Source organism: Pelodiscus sinensis, chromosome 22 (genome assembly GCF_052426305.1).
Source record: "Pelodiscus sinensis isolate ZL-2025 chromosome 22, ASM5242630v1, whole genome shotgun sequence".
In the NCBI taxonomy this organism is placed as follows: domain Eukaryota; kingdom Metazoa; phylum Chordata; order Testudines; family Trionychidae; genus Pelodiscus; species Pelodiscus sinensis.
Window position 1 is genome coordinate 11,610,529 of NC_143073.1, and position 25,003 is coordinate 11,635,531.

Below are 25,003 nucleotides of genomic sequence, written 5' to 3' on the forward strand. Positions count from 1 at the left end.
GGGGTGGGCGGGAGAAGGTGGGGAAGGGGGGAGGTTGTCTCCTTCTCGTGCCCTGTGGACCACCTGGGTCAATGCAAACCTTTCCACAGGCTACCTGCTGCTAATGGAAACTCATTGTTAATTATATCATTTTGCTAGTGCAGCAGCTGGGGAGAACGGTTTCATTGAAATTATTAAACAGATTAAGCATTTTAACTCTCATGTTAGTTTATCAAACTTCATTTTAAATATAGTAAAACGTGTCCAACACAAAAGGTTTCACTATTTCTTTATGGCAGGAGTGAGGAACCTTTTTTGAGTTGGGGGTCGCTGACCCACAGAAAAAAAATCAGTTGGGGACCACACAAGTGAGAAGCAACACATCTCCTCCACCTCATTGATGTGGTCCCAAACTGAGACCCCTCACTTGTCTAGCACTCCAGCCCCAATGGGGTGAGGGGAAGGAGTAGGGAGGACTGAGGTTCCGGACTTCCCATAGGCCAGATTTACTTTTCTGGGGTACCAAAGTTAGTGGATTTTGTGGGCTCCTTAGGCTCTGGGGTAGGAACAAAAATGGGGTGTTCAATGTGCAGGACAAGGCTGCCAGGGATAGGGATGCAGGATCTGGGTGGGAGGTGGGGTGCAGGACAGGGTGAGGAGGGCAGGGTCTGGAAAGGGAGTTTGGCGGCAGGAGAGGGCGTGAGGTGGGGGGTTGGGGCAGGAATGCAGAAAAGGTGAGAGGGTGAGAATGCAGCCAAATAGCTAGTTGAGGAGGAAGGCAAAGAGGTGGGGAGTAAAGGAAAGTGCAGCTTTTGCAAAGTAAAATTATATCCCTCCCCACATTTCCCCTCTGCTCCAGCTACGCTTCCCTCAGCCCCACGATCCCTCCAGCGTGATCCCCTGCATTGTCCCATGCCACTCAGTGCAACCCCTGCCCCCTCTCATCCTGCCCCCGCATCCTCCTTCACCCCCGCTCCTGCCCCAGGAGTGCATCTCTGTGTTCCCCAGCGCATTCACCATCAGAACAGCAGTGCTGGGACTTGCAGACCCCCGGGAGCAGCACTGGGGTGAGGAGAGGTGGGGTTAGGGGCAGAGTCTCTTCCCTGCCCAGCCTAGCCCTTTTCCTGAAGGCTGCAGCTCCAGCGCTGGGGCAGACTGGTTGCAGTGGGGTGCCAGGGGAGGGGCTTCCCCCCCGCACACAGCTTGTGGGGAGCAGTGTGGTGCAGCCCAGACCCCAGGGTGCCATTTGTGCTGGCTGCCCAGCCCCGGCTCTGGAGCAGGCCCAGCCACGGCCCCACCAGAAGGAGGCGGCAACCCCAGGGACCCACATGCACTGCAGGAGGGTGGAGCCGGTGCTCCAGTCTGCAGCTGCACGGCTGAGGCTGGAGCCGCAGCACTGACTTCCTGCTGTGGGGGGGGGGGGGGGGGGGGAGGCGGGGCTGAGCTCCCGCCCTGTGTGCCAGTAACAAAAAAAAGGGGGGGGGGCTCGTGTGCCCCTTGTGGCACGCATGCTGGGGGTTGCTAACCCCTGACTTAAAGCAAAATAAAGGTTCCCTCCCGATTCATACAGGGACGCATAAAACCATACAGAAAAGAGACAGGATCACCAGGCAGGTGCAAGGGGCTGGCTGTGGGTGCACGCCCTCCCCCCATCCGGGACTGCCCCAGTCCTGAGCTTCTCACCCCCCAAGTGCCCTTTAGGGAGAACGGGGGAGGGGACCTGCAGCTTCCCAAACTACCCCCCTGCCCAGTTCCTACAGGAACCTTACTGGCTGTTCCCCTTCCTCAGGGAGTGAGGGGAAAGTGCACAGTTTGCTGCATTCCTCACTCTGGCTGGGGAGCGCAGGGGGCAGACAAACCTGCACCTGCACCTGCCCCAGCTGAGGGACATGCACCCCTCCCCCCGCCTGTCCCCGTGGAGCTGCAGCGGCCATGGAGAGGCGCTTCTCACCTGGCCCCAAGCTGCTACAGTGAGAGAGGGCCGGGGTAGTCCTCTCTCCTCGGGGCAGCCTGCACCCTGAACTCCTCCTCCCCACCCCCACCCCACAGCAATGACTGAAATGAAGAAAATCAAAAATTAAGTACAACAGCCGAGCCGGGTACATTTTCTAGTCTTTAATGAAGATTAATCGTTAAGTCAAGACAGGAGAGGCGGAAGTTTCCTAACAGCGTTGGGAGTGGGGGAGACACTGATGCCCCAACCATGGCCTCGTCCCTCCTCCCCAAGGCCCCTTCCTCCTCAGGCCATACAGAAAAGAGACAGAATCACCAGACAGGTGAAAGGGGTTGGCTGGGGGCGTCCCTCCCCCAGCCACAGTCTGCGACTCCCCAGCCCCAAGTCTCCCACCCCCGGTGGAAGGCGATGAGGGGCCTGAAGTCGCCCCTAACCAGATTCATATGGGGACATTGGTGGCTGTTCCCCTTCATCATTGTCAGGGAGCAAGGGGGAATGCAGTTCGCTGCATTCCTGACTCTGGCTGGGGAGTACAGGGGGCAGAGGAGCCGTGCACTTGGCTCTCACTCCCTGACAGGGGCAGGAAGGGAGAGTATGTCTACACTCCAGTTTTGTCGGAAAAATGACTGTTTTTCCGACAAAACTTGAGGAACGTCCACCCTGTAATCGCGTTCCTCCACAAGAAAGAACAGAGGGGTTTTTCCAGCACTGGTAATCCTCATTCTACGAGGAAGACGCCTTTTTGCAAAAGAGCTGTCGCAAAAAGGTGTGTGTGGACGGGGAAGAGGGAGAAAGGAAAAAGAAGAAGAGGAAAAAGGAAAAAGCAACAGGTGCTCTGGTGGCCATTCTGTCCATAGCAATCACAGCTTACATGTGAGAAAGCGTCCAGACTGAATGGTCCGATCGCTTTTTCGATTAACTTTTGCAGTGTGGATGCTCTCTTTCGGAAGAAGTTTTTTCAGAAGATCTCTTCCAAAAAAAGCTTCTTCCGAAAGAAGCCTCTAGTCTAGAGGTAGCCAGAAAGAGTAAACAGCCCTGGTACAAATCCGCACGGGGTGTGTGTGTGTGTGTGTGTGGGGGGGGGGATCTTTGGATTCCACCCTCACTTTTCACCCCCCTATACACCCATCTCTTGCTCGGAACCCCTTCTGAACCCCCAACCCTGACTACTGCACCCCCCCACACCTCCAGCCCTAAGTGCCTCCTCACCCCTGCACCCTCAATACCTGCCCCCCTCCCTCACATCCCCAAGCTCCTGCCCTGAGCCCCCCTCCACCTAGACTCCCCAACACTCTGCCTTGAGATCCCCGCACTCTAACCCACAATTAAATTTCTTACAGGTACTGCTGTATCACAACCCCTGCAACCTCCTGCCATGAGGGCCCCCGGGTGAGGACTGTGATATGACAGTATTTGTAAAAAATTAAGTTATTTTTCACCCCTGGACTGAACCAAGATGAGCCAGAAAAATGGGATGAGCCTGGAATAGGATTGCTTCTCAATAAACCTTACAGAGAATGAGCTATGAGGAAAGACTGAAAGAATTGGGCTTGTTTAGTTTGGAAAAGAGAAGATGGAAAGGGGTTTTCAAGTATTTAAAAAGGTGTCACAAGGAGGAGGGAGAAAAATTGTTCTCCTTGGCCTCTGAGGATAGGACAAGAAGCAATGGGAGAAGCAGCAAGAGAGGTTTAGGTTAAACATCAGAAAAACCTTCCTGTCAGGGTGGTTAAACTCTGGACTAAATTGCCTAGGGAGGCTGGGGAATCTCCATCTCTGGAGATATTTTAGAGCACATTAGTTAGACATCTATCAGGAATGGACAAGACATTGTTTGGTCCTGCTGTGAGGGCAGGGGTTTGGACTTGATCTCTCAAGGTCCCTTCCAGTTTTCGTATTCTATGAGTCTATGATTCTATGAAAAGAGATAAAATGGAGAAATTTGGACTTCTGCTCTGTTTTGGCACAGCTAAATTAATGCTTAAGAATTGAATATTCCTCCTCAACAGTAAGAGCTAGGATCACCAAGTTCAGTATACGGCTTCCTCTTATCATAACTTAAAACAAGGACGGGTTTGGTTGTGCCAGGAAAATGGAATGTGCCTGGAATGGGATTGCTTCTCATAAAACAAAACGGAAAAGAATCACCAAATCAAGTACAGTCTTCAAAATTGCAAAAATTGAGCGAATGTTGAAAGAGACTGAACCACGAGCCAGAAAAATAGGATGAACCTGGGATAGGATTGCTTCTCAATAAACCTTACAGAAAAGGGATAAAACAGAGAAATTTGGAGTAGTGCTCTGTTTTGGCACAGCTAAATCAGTGCTTAAGGTTTGAAAACTAGAAGATAACGTTATTGAAAACCACATTGACTGTAGCCTTTTTTTGTTAAAGCATAGCAAATGATAAAAGTTTATAGGGACAAATTAAAAACACACTTGATGGAATTCCCATTTAAAGAATTTACCAAAAAACAATTAAATGGGGGGAAAAATGTAACAATCCCCTTTTTAAAAGAAATCTGAAATAAAAATTAACTTCATAAAAACAACACTGTATTTCTGAAAAATACAATCATGTACATTTTCCTTTTATTTTCCAAACCAAAACCAAAACCAAAACCAAAACCAACCCTTTAGTGCGTTAAGAACCGGAGCAATGCCGGGTAAAATCTCATAGTGCAGGGATGGGCAAGAGGCAGTGAGCGGGCCGGATGCGTCCTGCCAAACAGCCAGATCCAGCTGTCTCACTGACACCCTTACTACAGAGCAGTTGCAGCCCCTGTAAACAGCTGGCTGCTCATTGCTATGCAGTCTGGGTAGGGAGGAGAAAGCTTCCACTATCCCCGCCCCCCAGCAAAATCCCTCAGCTCCTATTGGCCAGTTTCCAGCCAATAGGAGTTGAGAAATTTTGCTGAAGGCAGGGCCAGTGAATGAAGCCTCACTCCTCCCTGTGCTGGAGCAGAGCCAGGTGGAGCAGCCCCCCCCCCCCCCCAAGCATGGAGCAGAGCTGCTGGCTGGGAGCCACCTAGGTAAGTGCCTCCCAGCCAGAGCCTGCCTCTGGCACCCACCTCTCTCTCTCCCCCCCCCACCCCAGGCCACCACCCAAACCCTCTGTATCCCCTCTCCCCATCTCCTCCCCAGACCCTGCACCCCCTCCTACATCCCTCCCACAGGCCAGAATCCATTCTTCCACCCAGACCCCCTCCCTGACCCTGCATCCCAAGCTCCTTGTGACAGAGCATCTTCCCTGCACTGGCCCTTTAAGGGTTAAAACCCAGCCATGGAAGAGGGCTGGAGCAGAGGAGCCAGCAGCTGTGGCACCAATTAGGGCCCACCTGAGGCTGTGTAAATAAAGGGTCCTGGAGAGATGGAGACAGACACACACACACACACACACACACACACGTACACGTACGTATGTGCTCTAACTTGGAAGCAGGAGGGACCTGGCTGCCAGGGAAACTGAAAGCTTCCTGAGACAGGGTAGGGTTGGGGAAAGGCAGGCAGAGCTCGGGAGCTCTGCCCAGGCAAGCTCTCAGGCTGCAGGGCTTGATGCAAGGCCTGAATGTACTAAGACTGCAGGAAGGCAGTCAGGGAAGGCAAAGGCAGAAGGCCCACCCCTGTGCTAGTGTAACTCTATTGAAAATGACACCTTATGATGTTGACGGAAAAAGTGAGTCTTTAATATGTCCTTCCCATGTGTGAAATGAATTGTGTTATGTGCGCCAATATGGGGGTGATGTGCGATGGATCCCCTCCATACAGGTGCACATAACAAAATGCATGTGGCGGGGATGGGGCTGAGGCAGTCAGAGTGTGGGCAGGTGCTCAGGGCAGGGGCAAAGAGTTGCGGTGAGGGTTGCGGCCTCTGAGGTGGGGCCAGAGATGTGGAGTTTGGGGTGCAGGTGCCACAGGGCTGTGACAGGGAAAGCGGACTCCCTCCCCCCCCCTTCTCTCCCCACAGCAGCACCAGGGATGGAGAGGGAAGGGCACCTCTCCTATGGCTGCAGCAGGTCCAGGCCAGGCTGGGTTGGGACTAGGATAGTGGCACTTAAGAGGCTGCTATGCAGCCACACAGCCTAGAGGTAATTTAATTCATCGGGGAATCATATGTCTGGTGCGGGCCCATTCTAGCAGCACAGAGTTGTCACCCCTTCCTGGCTAGCCCATGCTGCAGTGTATCGCTCCATTGTCTGCCATCACAACAGCCCAGAAAAGTCAGTGGAAAACCATTAATGATAAACGATAAACACTGAAACCACTGGGAGGTGAAAAGGAGCGTGATAAAGACAGGAGCTCGCTTCTTCTGGGAGTAAAGACAAAAGACTGATTCAGTCTATCTCTGGGCAGAGAAAGACACTTAGCATCCATTCACTCTTGTTAGTGGGGGTGATTCAGGAAGGATTGGACTCTGGTTCCCGGCAAGCCAGCCAGCTCTGCCACCATCTGAATTTTGCAGGGGAAAACCTACTTCATTAGCTAGGAAAGGGAGCTTATTAATAAGGGTAGGACCCAGGTTCCATTTTATGATGTTTTGTAGTGTAACCATCTACTGCCATCTCTCAGAAGCTTTGTTCTTTCTTAAATAAACCTCCTTTTAGGCCTTGTCTACATGACCAAGACAAAACTTATGTCAACACCCAAAACTCGACAAAACAAAAGTCACCAGAGTGGTTCACAGTAGGGATGTAATAGTGTAGTCAATTTACCAATGAGCATTAACCAATAAGCTTTTGCTTTAGACTACACACATTTCCTTCCCGCCCTCTTGCCAGTAAATTTTTTAGCAGGTTGGCCATCAGCCTGGGTCAGTTCTAGCTTGCACCAGGTCCAGGAGCTCAGACCCATCCTCCTCCCAGACAGGGGCTGCTGCCACTCCACCCTGCTGCCTCTGATACAGGGCAACAGGCAGCCAGTCTGCGAGGGAGGCTGGTTTTTAAACCGGCTCTTCTTGTGGACCAGCTCCCCAAGCTGCTGGGGTGGCCTGGCACCTCAAGCTGCTGCCTCCTTTTGCGCAAAAACTTGCCAGCTGTCTACACTGGCCGCTTGAATTTGCGTAAGAGCACTGACTTTGTAATGTACAAAATCAGTGCTTCTTGTGCAAATACTTTCACGCTCCTGCTTGGGAAAAAGCCCTTGCACAAGAGGGCCAGTGTAGACAGGGAAGAACTGTTTTGGTGATCGGGGCTTTCTTGTGCAAAATCACGTCTAGACTGGCCACGGATGCTTTTGCGCAAAAGCATCCGTGCCAATCTAGACGTGCTTTTGTGGAAATACTTTTAACGGAAAAACTTAGAGGGCCCTGCTCTCTCCATAGCTTTGCAGGAGTCTGTTTGATGTTCCACGTACCAGGGAAAGGGTTTGCTCTTCCATCAGCCTTTCATCCTTCAGGGCAAATTTGAGACTGATTTATAGTTTACCCCCAGATGTGAGCTTTCCAAGGTTGAGATGGCCAGCAAGGAAAATGTGTGTTATGAAATACTGTTCTGTGCCCAGAGGTGTGTGACGCGAGGGGGCAGGAGGGAGGGAAAAAAAAAGACTCAGCACCCATAAGCTGCAAGTTTTATGGACCCCTTGTGCCCTGGCACCAGGAATATTCATGGCACCACCAAAATTTTTGCAAACCTGCCATCCCAGTCAGCAGGGCCAGACTAAGGGGTGGGCGTGCCGGGCAGCTGCCCGGGGCGCCAACTGATGGGGGGGCGCCTGATGGCAGCTGTAAGGGGCGCACGGTGTCCCTTATAGTTGCCACCAGGTGCTACACGCCCGGCTCCCGCAGCGCCACTCCCATCCCCGTGGCGCTGGCCATCAGCGCCCTTCCCCCCATGGCCACGGGGCCCTGCACGGCCAGGCGCTGTGCACCAGCAACGGGGGCCGGGCTGGGCAGCGCAGTGCATGCACCGTGCGCACCCGGGGCAGGCCCACGCATGAGCCATGCACCCCGGGCGGGCCTTGCACCCGGAGGTGGCGCCAAGTCCCCGGGGCACCAGAATGACTTGGGCTGGCCCTGCCAGTCAGCACCTTTAAAAGTCCCTAGATTCATAGAGTTTAAGGTCATTAGATCATATTGTCTGACACGCCCTGTGTAACACCAACCAGAGCATTTCACCCAGTTACCTGTCTAGTGGGCTAATGTGTCAGACACATGGGAAGTCCCCCCCCATCCCAGACATGCATGTGAGCAGCCCCTCCAATGGGAGGCCTTTACAGCCCCAGGCTTACCTCAGCTTCTGGATGTTTGAGGAGACCCCAGAGAGCCTGTAGATCCCGTCCACAATGCCGTGCTGCTCGACAAACTCTGTGCAACTCCTCAGCACCTGAGGGACTGGGGGAGAGAGGAGAGTCAGCTGGAGCCCTGCAGCCAATTGGGGAGAGTCATGGACATGAAGGCCAAAACCGTGAGTGAGCCCCCATCATCTCCTCTGGAGCAGGAGGTCTCCTCTGCGCTGTCCCCCACCGTGGACACACACCCTGCCTGGCTCTCAAGTGGGAAGACAGGCAGCAGTTCCCACCTCTCTGGGCCTCAGGGGTCCAACACAACATTCAGACCCATGCAGGGAAATCTGAGATCTCAGGGGCGCAGTAGCTGCAGGAAAACATTAACATGGGGCTGTAGAGAAAGGACTTGTCTACACAGGGAGTTAATGAGGAACATCTGATCTGCTTTAAATTCAGATTACTCCAGATTAGGATATTTGTGTAAACGTGTAACCACTGGAAGTTTTAGCGGTTTCACACAAGGGGGAGGGCAGGTGGGAGTGCTTGTGGGGAGCTGGTTTATCAGATGATCATGTAATTGACTACACATTGACATTCCTAATCCAGATTACTTGACTTTACTCGGCTGTGTCTACACTGGGCCATTTATTCTGGAAAATCAGCCGCTTTTCCGGAGTAAGCTGCGAGCTGTCTACACTGGCCCTTGAATTTCCGGAAAAGCAATGATGCTCTACTGTACAAAATCAGCTGTTATTCTGGAAAAACTATTCTGCTCCCGCTCGGGCATAAGTCCTTATTCCGAAACACTGTTCTGGAAAAGGGCCAGTGTAGACAGCCCAGTAGTCTTTTCCGGAAAAAAGCCCCGATCGTGAAAATGGCAATCGGGGCTCTTTTCCGGAAAAGTGTGTCTATATTGGCCACAGATGCTTTTCCGGAAAAAGGGCTTTTCCGGAAAAGCAGCCTGCCAATGTAGACGCTCCTTTTCCGGAAAAACTGAAAACAGAATAGTATTCCATTTTAAGCAGTTCCGGAAATTCATGCCAGTGTAGACACAGCCCTCCAGTTTACCTTTCCAGTGTAAACCAATTCCTTGCTGCAAGGTCAGCCCTTAGCATGAGCTTTGAGAAGCAGCTGTCCCAGGGCATTGCAGCAAAAGGGCCCTGGTTAGGAGAGCCGCATAGAACCCATGCTGGGGACTTTCTGCCTCCCAGCTCCCTGAAAGGCAGAGGCTGTTCCAAATCAGTCCTGTGCAATTAGAGGTGGTGATTGCCGCAGAATACATTGTTCAGACCATCCTGAGCCCTCTTGGCGAAGGGGTCTGGCCTGGGAAGCATTTGGCATTTGCCACTCAGAAACCAGAAGACATGGAGCACCCTGCTGTATGAGAGAAGAGGCAGGGTTGGGCTGTGAAGATGGGCTGGGGAGGAGAGACCAGCAAGTGTCTGTGATTCATCCCCACCTTCCTACAGTCCTCAGAGGCCAGCCCTGGCAGCAGGGGGGCAAATACTGCACACAACGCAGCTTGTTCAAGGTGTTCCACCTGTCACCCCTGAACTCCCCCACTCCAGCAGGACCTGCCTGACTCTGCCCAGTACAGCCCTTAGCCACACTCAGCTCTCCTCCCACACAACATGTCACTGGCCTAATGCCCAGGCTGCTCCTGTGGGTCTCCTGGCCTCACTGGAAACGAGGTTCACCTCACAGTGATTACCAACAACTGGCATGAGCTCCCCTTTGCCCTCTCCCCCAGATAATCCTGCATCTCCAGTGGCTACATGGGTAACCACATGGGAATCATTAAAAAAGGGACAGAGAATAAGACAGCAAATATCTCATTGCCTCTATATAAAACCATGGTAAGCCCACATCTTGAATACTGCATACAAATGTGGTTGCCTCATCTAAAACACCAATATCTTAGCATTAGAACAAATTCATTACAGGGCAACAAAAATGATTAGAGGTTTGGAGCAGGTCCCATATGAAGAGAGATTAAAAAAACGGGGACATTTCACCTTAGAAAAGAGGAGACTATGGGGGATATGACAGAGGTGTATACAATCATGATTGGTGTGGAGAAAGTGAATATGGAAAAGTTATTTACATGTTCCCATAACATAAGAACTAGGGGTCACCAAACGATGTTATAATAGGAAACAGGTTTAAAACAAACAAAAGGAAGTTTTTCTTCATGCAGTGCACAGTCAACCCGTGGAACTCCTTGCCAGAGAATGTAGTGAAGATCAGGACTTTAACAGGGTTCCAAAAAGAGCTAGATAAATTAATGGAGGTTAGGTCCATCAATGGCTATTAGCCAGGATGGGTAGAAATGGTGTCCCTAGCCTCTGTTAATCAGAGGCTGGAAATGGGTGATAGGGGAGGGGTCACTTCCTCTGGGGAAGCTGGCATTGGCCACTGGCAGAAGACCCAATACTGGCCTTACATCAGGGCTGGGCAAAATACAGCCGGGCGGGGGGGGGGGGGCAGAGCTGCAGGGACCCTCAGGAACACGCAGCTGCCACGTTTAACACAGACCCTGCATTTCTCTGCTCTGCAGGGAGGGGGAGGCTTCATGCAGTCGTCCCCTCTTTGCCCAATTTTCAGCTCCTATTGGCCAGAAGCAACCAGCCAATAAGAACTGACCACAGCCAATCTCCCAGCTCCAATTGGCTGGAAACAGGCAGCCAATCAGAGCTGAGAGATTGACCTACGAGCCAGGGGCAGCCTGACTTGAGAGCCATGTGCAGGGAGCAGCCTGTATTTTCCAGCAGGCTGGGGCTGCTGGGCAGGAGACAATTAGGTAAACTCCTCCCAGCCAGCGCCTGCCTCTGGCACCCCAACCCCTCCTGCATCCCAGCTCCCTCCTCCAGATCACAATCTGCACCCCCTGTCCCAGGTGACAACTTCCCTCTCAGACCCTGTATCGCCTCCTACACCCCTCCCCCAGGCCAGAATCCTCTCCTGCACCCACGCTCCCTCCCTGACCCTACAGCCCCATCCCCTGACCCAGGTCACAACTCCCTCTTCCACCCAAACACCCTCTGAGACCTCACGCCGTCTCCTGCACCCCAGTTCCTTACTCCGTGCACCTTTCTGCACCCATCCTCCACCCTAGAGCCCCCTCCACTGAAAAGTGTGGCCTTGACCACTTATCAAAATCTTGGAGTGACCCCCCCACCAAACATTATTGCCCACCCCTGCTGCCTTAGATGGACCTTTGGTCTGACCCAGTGTGGCTGTTCTCATGTGCATCTGCAAGAATTCCACAGATATCCCCATCCACATCTCCGGATACCCAGGTATATAAAGCAGATAGCCACAAATTCGCAGGGCTCTAGAAACCAATTTGTATCCACATCTGTCTCCTCCCCCTATTATCTAGAATGAGAACCGCATGACTATGTGTCCAGGCCTTACAAAACTAAGAAAAAGCAAAGTATGACCCAAGGAGAAGGATGGCCTGCTGGCTAAGACATCACACTGAGAGACCTGGCTTTGATTCCCTGCTCTGACACAGCTATCCTGTGTGTGACTTTGGCCAATCATGTAATCTACCCTGTGCCTCAGTTTCCCATCTGTGAAATGTCTGTTTAGATTTTTTGGGAACGGTCTCCTATATGTATGTGCAGCACCTAGCACTGAAATTCATCCTGAGCCTCTACCTTAATATTACGAAGAAATTATAACAATGTTCCGATTGCAGTTACCATGTATTCTGGCTTGCACTCTGTGTCACCTGTACAGCTCCTCCACTAGGGTTATCAATTTTGGTTGGACGTGTTCCTGGAGGTTTCATCAAATGACATAATCTTTAATTAAAGATGAATCTTTAATTCATGGAGATTCCAGAACCATGCTGGGTCCTACTCCTTAGGTCTCTGCTTGCAGGGACCTTTCAGTACATTTGATGGGCGTTAAGCAAAAAAGGAACACAGCTGCGCCTGACGGCGTGGTTTCTCGTTGGGGAGGTCTGACTGGCTGGAGTCACATCAGTTGATTTCATTTCTGTACCACATACAGGAAATGAAATGCGCTCCCAGGATGAGGAGCGAAATCTCTGTGCTCAGTCGGGGCGGGGGGAGGGGAGAAGTGTACGAGTGTGTGTGTGGGCGCGCATGTGTGTGCGTGCATAGGCAAAGGCATTAGAGATGTGGAAAGAGAGAGACATCCACTGCCTTAATGGATGTTCTTGTATCAGTTTAAAACTACTCACATCGGTTTAGTTGGTGCCTGTACCTTTACCAACGCAAGATACACCAATATGTCAGGTTTAAATCCATCTGCCAGCAGCCACACACAAAACTGTGCCCTGATGCTGCTGAACGGGATAGCTGGCTTTCATGATCTCATGATACATGGTGTCTAACAGCTCCAGCAGCTGGAGTCAGGGGATTACACAAAGGGCTCTGCTTTCATGTAACCATCTCCTGGTTCTTAAGCCTCGTGGTTGCAGAGAAAAGCTGAAAAATGTGACCCCTGAGCTACGTCTACACGGGCATGAATTTCCGGAAATGTTTAAAACGGAACAGTTTTCCAATATAAGTATTTCCGGAAAAAGAGCGTCTACATTGGCAGGATGCTTTTCCGGAAAAGCCCCTTTTCTGGAAAAGTGTCCGTGGCCAATGTAGATGCGCTTTTCTGGAAAAGAGCCCCGATCGTCATTTTCGCGATCAGGGCTTTTTTCCGGAAAAGACTACTGTGCTGTCTACACTGGCCCTTTTCCGGAACAGTTTTTCAGAAAAAGGACTTTTGCCCGAGCGGGAACAGCATAATTTTTCTGGAAAAGCAGCTAATTTCATACAGTAGATCATCAGTGCTTTTCCGGAAATTCAAGGGGCCAGTGTAGGCAGCTCACAGCTTATTCCAGAAAAGCGGCTGCTTTTCCGGAATAAGTGGCCCAGTGTAGACACAGCCCTGATGTCTGAAGCACCAGATGGCAAAGGACAAGACCCCACGGTGGATTAGTTTAAAAAACTCTACGTGCTTTTGAATGTTCTCACATTGTTTTAGGGGCTGAGGCCTGATTTTTCAACACTTGGGGTAGGTGATCCTGGAGCTCTGCAATTTGCTGGAAGCAAAAGTACTAGAGCAGGTGCCTTTCCCCCTTCTTCGCATAGAGACTCCTGTCCGGATTCCGCGCATCTTGTCTCCATTCAGTTGTGGCTGATTTCTTTTTGAATCGGTTTTGGTTCAGTCCCAGACGAAGCCAGAGGGAAGTTAGGGGAGGGAGGGAGCAAGGCCAGAGGAGTGCAATGCAAGGTCTTAGATCCTGCCTCCCTTGGGGAGTCCCTGTCGCCCCATCCATCTCTCTGGTTAGGGAGGCAGTTCCAGGGACACCCATATAAAAGTTGGCTTCTGGAAGCCCCGCACTAGTCTCTGGGCGGCTGTCTCCCTCCCCCCCCCCACATTCATCATAGAATCATAGAGCTGGAAGACACTTCAGGGGGTCATCAAGTCCAGCCCCCTGCCCAAGGCAGGACCAATCCCAACTATATCAACCCAGCCAGGGCTTTGTCGAGGCGAGACTTAAAAACCTCTAGGGATGGAGATTCCACCACCTCCCTAGGTAACCCATTCCAGTGCTTCACCACCCTCCTAGTGAAATAGTTTTTCCGAATATCTAACCTAGACCTCACCCCGACTGTAACTTGAGACCATTGCTCCTTGTTCTGCCATCCCTCACTACTGTGAATAACCTTTCTCCATCCTTTTTGGAACCTCCCTTCAGGAAGTTGAAGGCTGCTATCAAATCCCCCCTCACTCTTCGCTTCTGCAGCCTAAACAATCCCAAATCCCTCAGTCTCTCCTCATAGGTCATGTGCTCCAGCCCCCTAATCATTTTGGTTGCCCTCTGCTGGATCTTCTCCAATGCGTCCACATCCTTTCTATAGTGGGGGGCCCAGAACTGGACACAATACTCCAGATGTGGCCTCACCAGAGCCAAATAAAGGGGAATAATCACTTCTCTAGATCTGCTGGCAATGCTCCTCCTAATGCACCTTAATATGCCATTAGCCTTCTTGGCTACAAGGGCACACTGTTGACTCATATCCAGCTTCTCATTCACTGTCATCCCCAGGTCCTTTTCTGTAGAACTGCTACTTAGCCATCGCTAAGCCATCATCAGACCACCGCTTCCTGCCCTAGATGATAGGGGGTTGTACCAGAAGAGGGAGGGGTCTGCTCTCACCCCCCAAGGAGAGAGCTTTGTGGGGGAGGGCCCATAAAGACCCACTCTGCAACAGAATCATGAACGATCTAAGCCCCCCACAATAGACACTTTAAATATCTCTCGCACATTGCTTACCCTAAATATCTCCTTCCTCACCCAGTGCTCACCCCAAGTATCTCCTCTGCCTCCGATACTCACCCTAAACCTCTGCCCAAGTGTCACCCCAAACATCTCCCTTCCAATCAAGGCACCCCATGATCGCAGCCCCTGCATGGCTGCCTTGTCCTGTTTGGTATTAAGTATCAGGAGCTACCTACAGAAGAGACATGGGACATGACCCATATGGCTGCAGAGAGAGTCCCTACAGTGGTCTGTCATTAGGGACCCCAAAGCAGCAGGTGTCAGCTCTAACCTGTTGAGACGCATGGGACAGCGCACACCCCTGAGAGCGATGGTGGTGGGCTCTCTGCAGACTCAGGCAGCCTTACCCCAGGTCACATTTCCAAGGAAGGGCTAGAAACGTCACCTTTTCGAAGGCGAGCGCTGGGGCGCCAGTGCTGTCCAATGCCTGTGGGAGCTGGGGCCCTAAACACAGGCTTGTAGCTCTTATGCCTTCATCAGGTCTTGGGCGAGAGACTAGATCTGGTTACTATATGATGGCAAAGAGCTAAAGGAGATTCCCTCCTTGGTGCATATCGCAAAGGCCTAGGCCGTACAGTTCTGAGTGTCCATACCCATAGCTGTCCATCATAGCCGTGGCTGTCCGTCTGTTACCGTACATACAGCGCTTTACACCTGCTAGCTTGCAGCTGCTGCCTCTGCAAACACCCATTCTCTGCTCTGCTGCCTACCACCAACACTTTTAACACCTACATTTTCACATCAAAAGCTATGAATGGGACTCATCCAGCCCACTGAATTAGCCTAATTAACACTGGACCTACAGTCAACAGGAACTTTTGCTGTTATATGTATCTCTTGGTTTCTGTTATTTCCACTCCAGTTTAGTTCACCTGATGAAGTGGGTTTTACCCATGAAAGCTTGTGATTCTATACATTGTATTAGTCTCTAAGGCTATGTCTAGACTGCAAGCCTCTTTCGAAAGAGGCTCTTTCGAAAGATACTTTCGAAAGAGCCTCTTTCGAAAGAGAGCGTCTAGACTGCACGCGGAACTTTCGAAAGAGCAAGCCGCTTTTTCGAAAGAAAGCACCCAGTGAGTCTGGATGCTCTCTTTCGAAGAAGCCCTATTTACATTCAAGAACGCCTTCTTTCGAAAGAAGCACTTTCGAAAGAAGGCGTTCTTCCTCGTGAAATGAGGTTTACCGCCGTCGAAAGAAAAGCCGCGTTCTTTCGATTTAATTTCGAAAGAACGCAGCTGCAGTCTAGACGCAGGTGAAGTTTTTTCGGAAAAAGGCTACTTTTCCCGAAAAAACCCCTGAGTCTGGACACAGCCTATGGTGCCACAGGACTGCTCATTGTTTTTAAAGTTACAGGTTAACACGGCTCCCCCTCTGAAACTTCTGAGTGTATCAGTGAGCTAAGGGGACCTCCAAGGCAGATGGGTCTAGAACCCAGCCCCCACACCTGCGACTGCTGCTCTGTAATAGGTCTCATCAGCTGCTCAGATGATTCATGGAGCTGCTCAGGTATTGGTGCCTATGTACGTTTCAGATCGCTGGATGGGCTTCCATGCTAAGAACCAACCCTACCAGAGCCTCGTCGTGCACCGATTTCACAAAGTGCATGCCAGTTCCCAGGTACCATCGAATTACGGCCCTGACTTGGCTCGTTTCCTGCAACGCTTCCCTTAAGAAGTGGCATGGAGCTGACACTGATCAGTCACCTGCTACCATCCTCTCTGCAACTAGAGACAGAAAATGGATGGCAGTCGATCAGGGCAGAGCCAGCTCTCTTGCGGCTTTTTGCATTCCTGCTCTGATCTCATCAGCGAGGTGGGGTTGACCTTGTTAATACTCAAATAAGGGAAAACCCAGGGTACTGCAGGAAGTGGTGGCTATGACTGATTCTTTTCTTGTTCTCATTACCGACTAACCCTGTGGCACCATGCTGGGGGGACTGTCTTCTGACTTAGGTCTCTCCCTTAGCCCATGATCCTAATCACTTTTAATGCTCCTGTCCCACCCACATTTCAACCTGGGGCATGAACATTCTGATCCTCGACATTTCCCCCCACCTCCAGTTGGGCACAATATTCCCCCCTTTCTATCCCGGACTGCTGTGAAAGCCTTGCCATGCAACCGGGCTGTTCAGCGTTCCACCCCAGAGGTGGCCGCATTGCCCCTTTGGCTGAAGCGCTACTTGTAGAGAGTTAAGCTCCAACTGCCACACATGGCCGCTTCTACAGTTTGGGGTGTCCCTAGCTTGAGACACGGAGGCTCTGGTTTGCAGAGGGGCTGCAAGCCCCCTGCTTCACATGGTGTTGTGGTTACTCAGTGCCTCTGAAATCCACCTCTCTCTCCTCTCACGCTGGCTGCCCCCAAAGTGACACCGTGTAGCAGTGGTGGCTGCTTTTGAAAATAGTGGCTTCTGAGATCACTTGGCTGCTTCCCTTTGAAGCGCATGGAACAATTAGAGTCCCAGTGCGGGGTTGTAATTCACAGTCCTGGACTTGAAAGAGCACCATATCCGTGGGGTTACTGGCACCGTGCAAGTACACATTCTCCATTAATGGCTTGGGCTTGCTACAGGTTGACTCTCTCTAGTCCAGCACCCTCAAGCCCTGACTGATTCTGAACTAGAGAATTGAACAGGCCACGAGAGGTCCATATTGTCTTGCAGCATTACCCCCACTTTCACTGCTTACTGGGCTGGTAGAGAACATTTAGGAGCAAGGGCACCATTTTGGGGAGGGGAGGAGAGAGGGGGCAGCAGCCGTGTGCTCCTGTACAGGGATTGCTTTTCATCCCTTTCCCCGGCCTATCAGGGAGTGAGGGGAAAGTACTTGCATTCCGCGCATTCCTCTCACACCTGGCTGGTCACCTGGGTTGCCCGGGGAACAGGATGAAAAGCAAACCATGTCCCGTCCCGGAGTGCATGGCTGCTGCCCCCCTACCCTCCCGAAATGGCGCCCTTGTTTAGGAGTAAATTGGAGCTAAATAACAGCACAGAACACTGAGAGCCAGGTCTGGTAACTGTAAACAAACTTTATAGGACCACAGGACACTTGGCCACACCCATGAAAAGTGGACCTCCAGCTCACTAAAATCATTCTGGACTAGGGATGTTTCCGAACCAGAGAGTTCAGGATTAGAGAGGTTCAGCCTGTATTGGGAGGGAACTTGGGCCTGGAAGGAGCCCTGCTCCTGCTAGCAAAGGCAGCCACATCATAACAACCCATTCAGAAACTTCCCAGGCTCCAGCAAAGGGCTAACTAGGCAGTTTGCACCCCCAAACAGGCTGGTCCAGAACCTTCTTCCTCCAGTGGTTAGAAACCTGCTTCTAACTCACAGTCTACATTCATTCCGGTCCAGTTTACCCCCATTTGTTCTTATTCCACTTGTGTCCTGTCGCTTTAATAGCTTTTCTCCTTCCCTGGTGTTTCCGAAAGAACAAGGCAAGTGACCACACTGCCAAGCCCGTTATTTTGAAATAATAACTCCTGCTTGTAAAGAGGAATACGCTTATTTTGAAATAGTTATTTCGGGAGTTATTTCAAAATAATTTCCCAGTGTAGACATAGCCACAGAGGGCAATCGCATCTTCTGGGTTGAGTATCCTCTTGTAATTCAGACCCTTCATATATTCCTGATCAGCCTGCACCTGGAATTTCCAGGGTCATCCAGGGAAAGTAAACAGACGCGTGTGATCAGTGTTCCCTCTAATTTTTTCCATCCATGTGTGGAATACACTTTGTTATATGCACCTAGGCAAGTGCACCATCAGTAGAAACACAGGCTGCCGGCTGTGGGCACTCTACCAATCAGCTGGGTGGGCACCTGAATCTTTCCTGGGCAGCTCCCCAAGCGCTCAGCTTTCAGGGAACACTGCTTGTGGTGTATCAGGGGCTTGTGGGTACAGATGGGCACCGTGGAGTGCCAGCACACAGTGCCCATCTAAGCCACCCTAGATCCTATCACCTGGGCTGTCCTTGAGATTTACAGTGCTTTACATGGGGGGAAGGGGCACTGCATGGGGTAGGAAGGCTCAGAGCTGTGGGGTCAGGAGCAGGGCAGGGAGTCATACATGCAGGAACTGGGTGGGAGGTGGGGTGCTGCAGGGCTGCTTCTGATCCCACCTCCAGGGTCCTGGCTACTGGCCTTATGCCTGGGGCTCTGCTGCTGGCCCCATGCCCAGTGTCCCAGTTGCTGCCCAGGGCTCTGCCATCAACCGCATGTCTGTCCCCAGCTCCCCCCCGCTCCAGGAGACATGGCCCTGCTCCCAGCCCCAGCAAAGCGGGATGGGTGAGCAGCAGCTGGGCACAGCCCGCAGGGGCTCTAGGGGATGGGGCTGGCGGCCCGAGCTGGTGCTGTCAGTGCTGCCGGTGCCTCGCTGTCCCGTCCCAGCAGCGTTGGCCCCTAAGCATTTGCAGCACACAGCCAGTGCCCCAACTTTAGCGGTGCCCTACGCAGCTGCATATTCTGTGTAAGCCTAAGGGCGGCCCTGCCTCCCACAACTGGTCAGTGTCTCCTCCGCAGAGCCCCGGAGCCAGCCTGCCGGTTTGAAGCCGTTGGACATCAGGAGGCAGAAATTCCTGCTGCGTATGGGTGGAGGAGAGAGGATACTGGTCTGAGCACGGCCCCTGCTGCTCCAGAGACTGGTTGTGGAGCAGCCACCTGTCAAACATGGTTCCTGCCCCAGTCAGGTGGTTTCAGCTCAGGCAGCCTTCCAGGAAAGTGACTAAGGGTATGTCTACACTACCCGCCTAGTTTGAACTAGGGGGGTAATGTATGCATACCGAACTTGCTAATGAAGCCCGAGATTTGAATTTCCCGGGCTTCATTAGCATAAAGCCGGCTCCGACATTTTTAAAAGCCGGCTTGTTCGAACCCCGTGCCGCGTGGCTACACGCGGCATGGGCTAGATAGTTCGAACGATGTAGCCATTCCGATCTATCTGTACGCCTCGTTCCAAATTTGCAAATTTGCTTTTTCTACTCATGAGGATTTCCAAGATTTCGACTTTTCATCCCAGTTTGAGATGGGGGAACATTCAAACTCATCAGAGAATTTGCAGGATGGGAAATTCGCCCATCTGGTAGCACTGGAAGGGCCTGTCTGAAGTCCCGTTGAAATGACGGTCACTGAAAGAACACCCACAGCTCTCAGCTTACAAATCAGATCCCTAACCTAGGGGCCTGCCGGCTCTTGGCCTTGCCACTGTCAGCCCTAGATACCCTAGTTTCCCCATCTGTAAAATGGACATAATCCTAATCACCCCTTTTAAATGGGCCTGAATTCCTCTGGCACATGGCACTGGGACATACCTGCACGTTTTCACGGTTCTAGCACAAGTATGGCTGCTGGTGACAAGACATCCCAGCATGCAATGCTGTAGCCAGCTCCACACAGCCGGGCCAAAGCAATGCATGGTGAGATACCTATGTCCCTCAGCTGCACCTCAGCACTGGGTGGCTCCAAACAGCAGCCTGTGGCACACCCCCTGTGTAAGCCCCCGGTCCCAAGCTTATTTACTAAGCACTTCCACTAGGGCAAGCTTGCATTTCCTTTGGCGGCACACGTTGCTCAATCTGCAGTGATGCAAACGCCCTTGTCAGCAATAGCCCAGCGACAGCAAAACAATCAGCGTGAATCACGCCTCCACCCTTCTTGCTGCACACTGAACCTGCCCCACTGCCAGGGTCTGGCACCCGCTGCACTGAGCCAGCTTCCTGTATCTCACGTGAGGCCTCCTCCCCAGGGCCGCCCGGATGCCACCTCTGCCAGAACCGAACTGAGAGCCGAGGGGTGGGGCAGGGACATTGCAGGGAGGGCTCTGTCCCCATGGGGCACCAGTTCCCCCCCAGACTGTGCCCCTCACCCTGCCAGCTCTAACAAGGGAAGGGGATTTGGGAGCCCAGCCTGCAGCTCTGGCACTAGCCACATCACCTGATCTGAAAGCCACAGCACCAGTGGTTCTGTTTTATTTGGACTCTGGGCCGAGGAAGAGGCTCTCTGGGCACAGGAACCCCCAGGGCTACCCACAGAGCCTGCCACCAGTCTCTGCATCCCGCCAAGCTCTGGCAGCCCCAGGGGGGCAGCAGGGGTGGCATCGTGTCCACCCTGAGCTGAGCTGCTTTGCTTGGAGCCATGGCTGTCTGCTCCCTGAGGGCAGGAGCCAGATTCGGGGGCCCAGATTCCCAGCTGGATTGTGGGAGTGCTGCAATTCTATATGCCAAACAAGCCTGCAATGATGGCTCAAGGCCAGCCCATACCCGGCATGATGGGGCCCTGTGGCTGCTCAGAGCCAGCCCCATACCCAGCACTCGGGGCCAGCCCCATAACAGGCATGATGGGGCCCTGTGACTGTTTAGGGCCAGCTCCACTCCCAGCACTCAGAGCCAGTCCCGTAACCAGCACAATGGAGCCCTGTGAGGGCTCAGGACCAACCCCATGGGGGCCCGATGAATGCACAGAGCCTGTACCCAGCACAACGGGGCCCTGTGACTGCTCAGAGCCAGCGCCAGGCCCAGCACTCAGGGCCAGTCCCATACCCGGCACGACGGGGCCCTGTGACCTCTCAGAGCCAGCCCCATACCCTGCACGTCAGGGTCCTGAGCAGCTTTGATTCAAGTGACAAGTGAGACCAAGAGGCTTAAAGTGCTGTCCCCCTGAAGGCTCCTGTCCTGGAGCCTCGTCCATCTTCCTGGCTGTGCTGGGGCGGGATAGCTCAGTGGTTTGAGCATTGATGGGCTAAATCCAGGGTTATGAGTTCAATCCTTGTGGAGGCCATTTGGGGCAAAAATTTGTCAGGGATGGTACTTGGTCCTGCTGTGAAGGCAGGGGACTGGACTTGATGACCTTTCAAGGTCCCTTCCAGCTCTAGGAGAGAGGTAATCTCCATTATTTATTTAAGCTCAGGAACGCGCCCAGAAGGGCTCAGAGCCGAGCTGAGCAGATGGTCTCAGACACCCGCTGCTGCACCAGGCCAGCCCATCGCTAGCGGCAACAGGGCCTCTGTGATGGAGACACCAGGGCCAGGCCTGGGCTCTGGGAGGGTCCCCCCCTGAGCACTGACCGGGGGGCAAGAGGGGTCTCCTGGCCCATTCCCTGCCGCAGCCCCTTGGGGAGTCAGAGGTCAGCGCCCGGAGGAGCACACCGCCCTTACCTTCCTGGCCAGACTGCTGCAGATGCTCCAGCAGGTCACACCCAAAGACCCGGTCCTTGGCTGCCCCTTTCCGTTTCGCCTTCTGCCGGGCTTTCATGGCGAGAGACATGGGGACAATCGGACCAGTCTGGGGGCTTCCAGGCTCTAACACACGAGCCCCAGCCCTTCCCACTGCTGGGACCACATGGGGGCTGGGCGGGCCGGTGAGGAAATCCTCAGCCCACGGCCTCTTTGGCGGCTGCCATTCACTGAGCAGCCCTGGGGAGGTGTCTCTTCCTCAAATCCACCCCATCGTCACCTCTCCAGCATCGACCCCTGGCTGCCGAGACCTCCGCTTGGGCTGGCTCCTCGGACAAGGGCGTCTTGTGGCCTGGGAACAAAGCCCCAGAAAATCCAGCCCCAGGCTTTGGAGAGCCCCTGGCAGAGCGGCTCAGCAACGGAAGCAGCACCCGAGAGAGGAAGCTGCTGAGGCCCAGGCCTGACGTGAAATCTTTGCACCGTTACACTCCTGTGCGCTGACTGCACTGGGGCTCCGCACTAGCAGGAAGTGAGTTCTGCCTCCAGGCTGACTTCCTCTCAAGCATCTTCAGAAACCACAGGGTACAACCACAGACCCACCCTCCTGATTCGCACACCCGCGCCAGGGATGGGGGCCCCCGGCACACATGGATTCACAGCCCTGGGCGTAGGCACGCAGATTCAAACACCCCCTTTCCGCTGCTGGCTCCTACACGCCCCACGGCACGGGATCCCAAATCCCACACCTGTGGACACCGATTCACGCAGAGAGTTATATGCACACACCCAGGAAAGGGCTCCCGATCCAATCCACACACACACGGAGACTCACACCCCCACAGTTTGACACGAATGGAATCTTCTCGCCTTCTCCCCACTCCATACCATGCCTCAGTATCCTACCAACCCTTCAAGAGCTTGGGGTACAGCAGCACCGCTACAGGTCACTGAACAGAGACCCAGTTCACTCCCACATCAGGAGAATTGGGGGTCATGCAATTCCTGCCTGCTCCGGTAGGGGGCACCCTGCCACCAGGAGGGGGTCCTTGCCGGAACCAGTCTTCATGTGTGTCACCAGGCCACCGTGCCGGGCATTGTCAGAGCCAAGGCTCTGCAGCTGAGCCATTTGCGATCTGCAGCTATCCTGAAGTGACTGCCCTTGGAGGAAGGACATGCCCCCGGCAGAGTTATTGCCCCATGGGAGGGATGTTTAAAGGTAAGTGCAAGGCAGGTAGAAATGCCTATTAAAGAACCAGCTGCACAGGGCGCCAGAGAGCGACTGGCCATCACTTATGAACATAAGAACGGCCACACTGGGGCAGACCAGAGGTCCATCCAGCCCAGCATCCTGTCTGCTGACAATGGCCAATACCAGATGCCCCAGAGGGAGGGAATGCAACAGGTAATCATCATATGATTCCTCTCCTGTCATCCACATCCAGACAAACAGAGGCTAGGGACACCATTCCTACCCATCTTGGCTAATAACCATTGATGGACCTAACCTGCATGAATCTATCTAGCTCTTTTTTGAACTCTGTTAAGATCCTAGTCTTCACCACATCCTCTAGCAAGGAGTTCCACAGGTTGACTATGCTGAGTGAAGAAAAACTTCCTTTGGTTTGTTTAAAACCCGCTGCCTATTAATTTCATTTGCTGACCCCTAGCTCTTATATTGTGGGAATAAGTAAATAACTTTTCCTTATTCACTTTTTCTACACCAGTCATGATTTTGTAGACCAGGGGTTCCCAAACTTTTTGACACGGGGACCAGTAACTCCATTCACGAGCTTTTTGAGGACCGGTAACATTAATTTGCATATTTGCATATTCATTTAGCAAATGATAAATATTCAAATAATTTGTTTCTGGTCCTCCCAAAGCCCCCAGTGACAGCGTTAGCAAAGCTGTTGATACCGTCACCCACAATATTCTTGCCAGCAAGTTAAGGGAATATGGATTGGATAATGGACTGTAAGATGGATAGAAATCTGGCTAGATTAGGGGTTCCCAAACTTTTTACTTTAGTTGGAACCCATTTTTTTTCAGGACTGTTTTTTGCAGCCCAAAAATATGAATGCATATAAAAAAGAATTAAAAATGAATACATTTTCAGTGTTTCACCCAGCTGCATCCTCTGTCCAGCCTGGGCCAGGGCTTGGGGGACCCGGCACCGCATGGGCACTCCAGGAGGCAGGAGCAGGAGCAGATTGTGGGTATCTGGGTAGGAAGGAGGGTGCACGAAGGGATAGGGTTGCCAGGTGTCCAGTTTTGTATCGGACAGTCCAGTTTTTGAGGGTTTTTTCCGGGAAACAAATTTTCTAATTAGGTAAGTTTTATTATTATTAGGTGTATCAGTCTGTAGCTGCGAACTGCCTGGCTGGTAGATGTGCTCATGCTGCGTGAGTGTGTCTACCAGCCAGGCAGTTCACAACTATTCAAGGGAAGGTATGGGAGGGGAATCCCCGGGGCCGGATTCACTCGTGTGCCCGGGTGTGCATGTGCCCGGGTCAGCTCCGCTTCCTGCTGGCCGATTCGCTCCCCCATCCGCTTCTCCTCCCAATTTCCCCCATCCAGCCCTGCTGCCCTCATCCATCCCTGCTTCCAGCGGCCAGTTTCCCCCATCCTCCACCGATCTCCTCCCAGTCAGCCCCGCTGTCTCAGACAACCCCCTCCCCGACCAGCCCCACTGCCCCCATCCAGCCCTGCTTCCGGTGGCTGGTTCTCCAGTCCTCTTCCTCCCAATCTCCCTCGTCCAGCCCTGGTTCCACTGCCCGCCCCCAATCTCTGCTGGACAGACCCACTGCCCCCAACCTTGCTTCCGCCAGCCGGCCAGCTGCCCCCCCGATCTCCGCTAGACAGCCCTGCGGCCCCCAATCCTGCTTCCCGGCGACTGGTTTCCTCCACACACACACCTCCTCCCAGACCGCCCTGCCCTGCTTCCCTCCTGACAGCCACGCTGAGGCCCGGTATTTCGGGCTGCGGCCCATAGTTTGGGAAACGCTGTGATAGTCCTCTATCATATCCCCCCTTAGTCTCCTCTTTTCTAAGCTGAAAAATCCCAGTCTTTTTAATCTCTTTTCAGATGGGACCCGTTCCAAACCCCTCATCATTTTTGTTGCCATTTTCTGAATCTTTCCCAATGCTAATATATCTTTTTTGAGATGAGGCAACCACATCTGTATGCAGTATTCAGGATGTGGGTGTACCATGGTTTTATATAGAGGCATTAAGATATTTTCTGTCTTATTCCCTATGGCTGTGTCTACACTGGGCTACTTATTCCGGAAAAGCGGTTGCTTTTCCAGAATAACTTGCCAGCTGTCTACACTGGCCGCTTGCTTTTCCGGAAAAGCAATGATGATCTACTGTAAAA

The 25,003-nt window shown here is 52.6% G+C and overlaps 1 protein-coding gene across 6 annotated transcripts in view; it reads right to left on the reverse strand.

Annotated features, from left to right (window-relative positions):
* Positions 1 to 22,143, reverse strand: part of ARHGAP30 (Rho GTPase activating protein 30) — a 60,110-nt gene extending 37,967 nt beyond the window's left edge. For all 6 annotated transcript variants that reach the window (XM_075908136.2, XM_075908134.2, XM_075908135.2 and 3 more), the window contains exons 1-2: positions 21,610 to 22,143; positions 8,156 to 8,258 (exon numbers count right to left, since the gene is read on the reverse strand). In XM_075908136.2, coding sequence (XP_075764251.2) covers positions 8,156 to 8,258; positions 21,610 to 21,718 — 212 coding nt within the window. In that variant the 5' untranslated portion in view covers positions 21,719 to 22,143. The remainder of the gene's footprint in view (positions 1 to 8,155; positions 8,259 to 21,609) is intronic.
* Between the last annotated feature and the right edge of the window lie 2,860 nt (positions 22,144 to 25,003).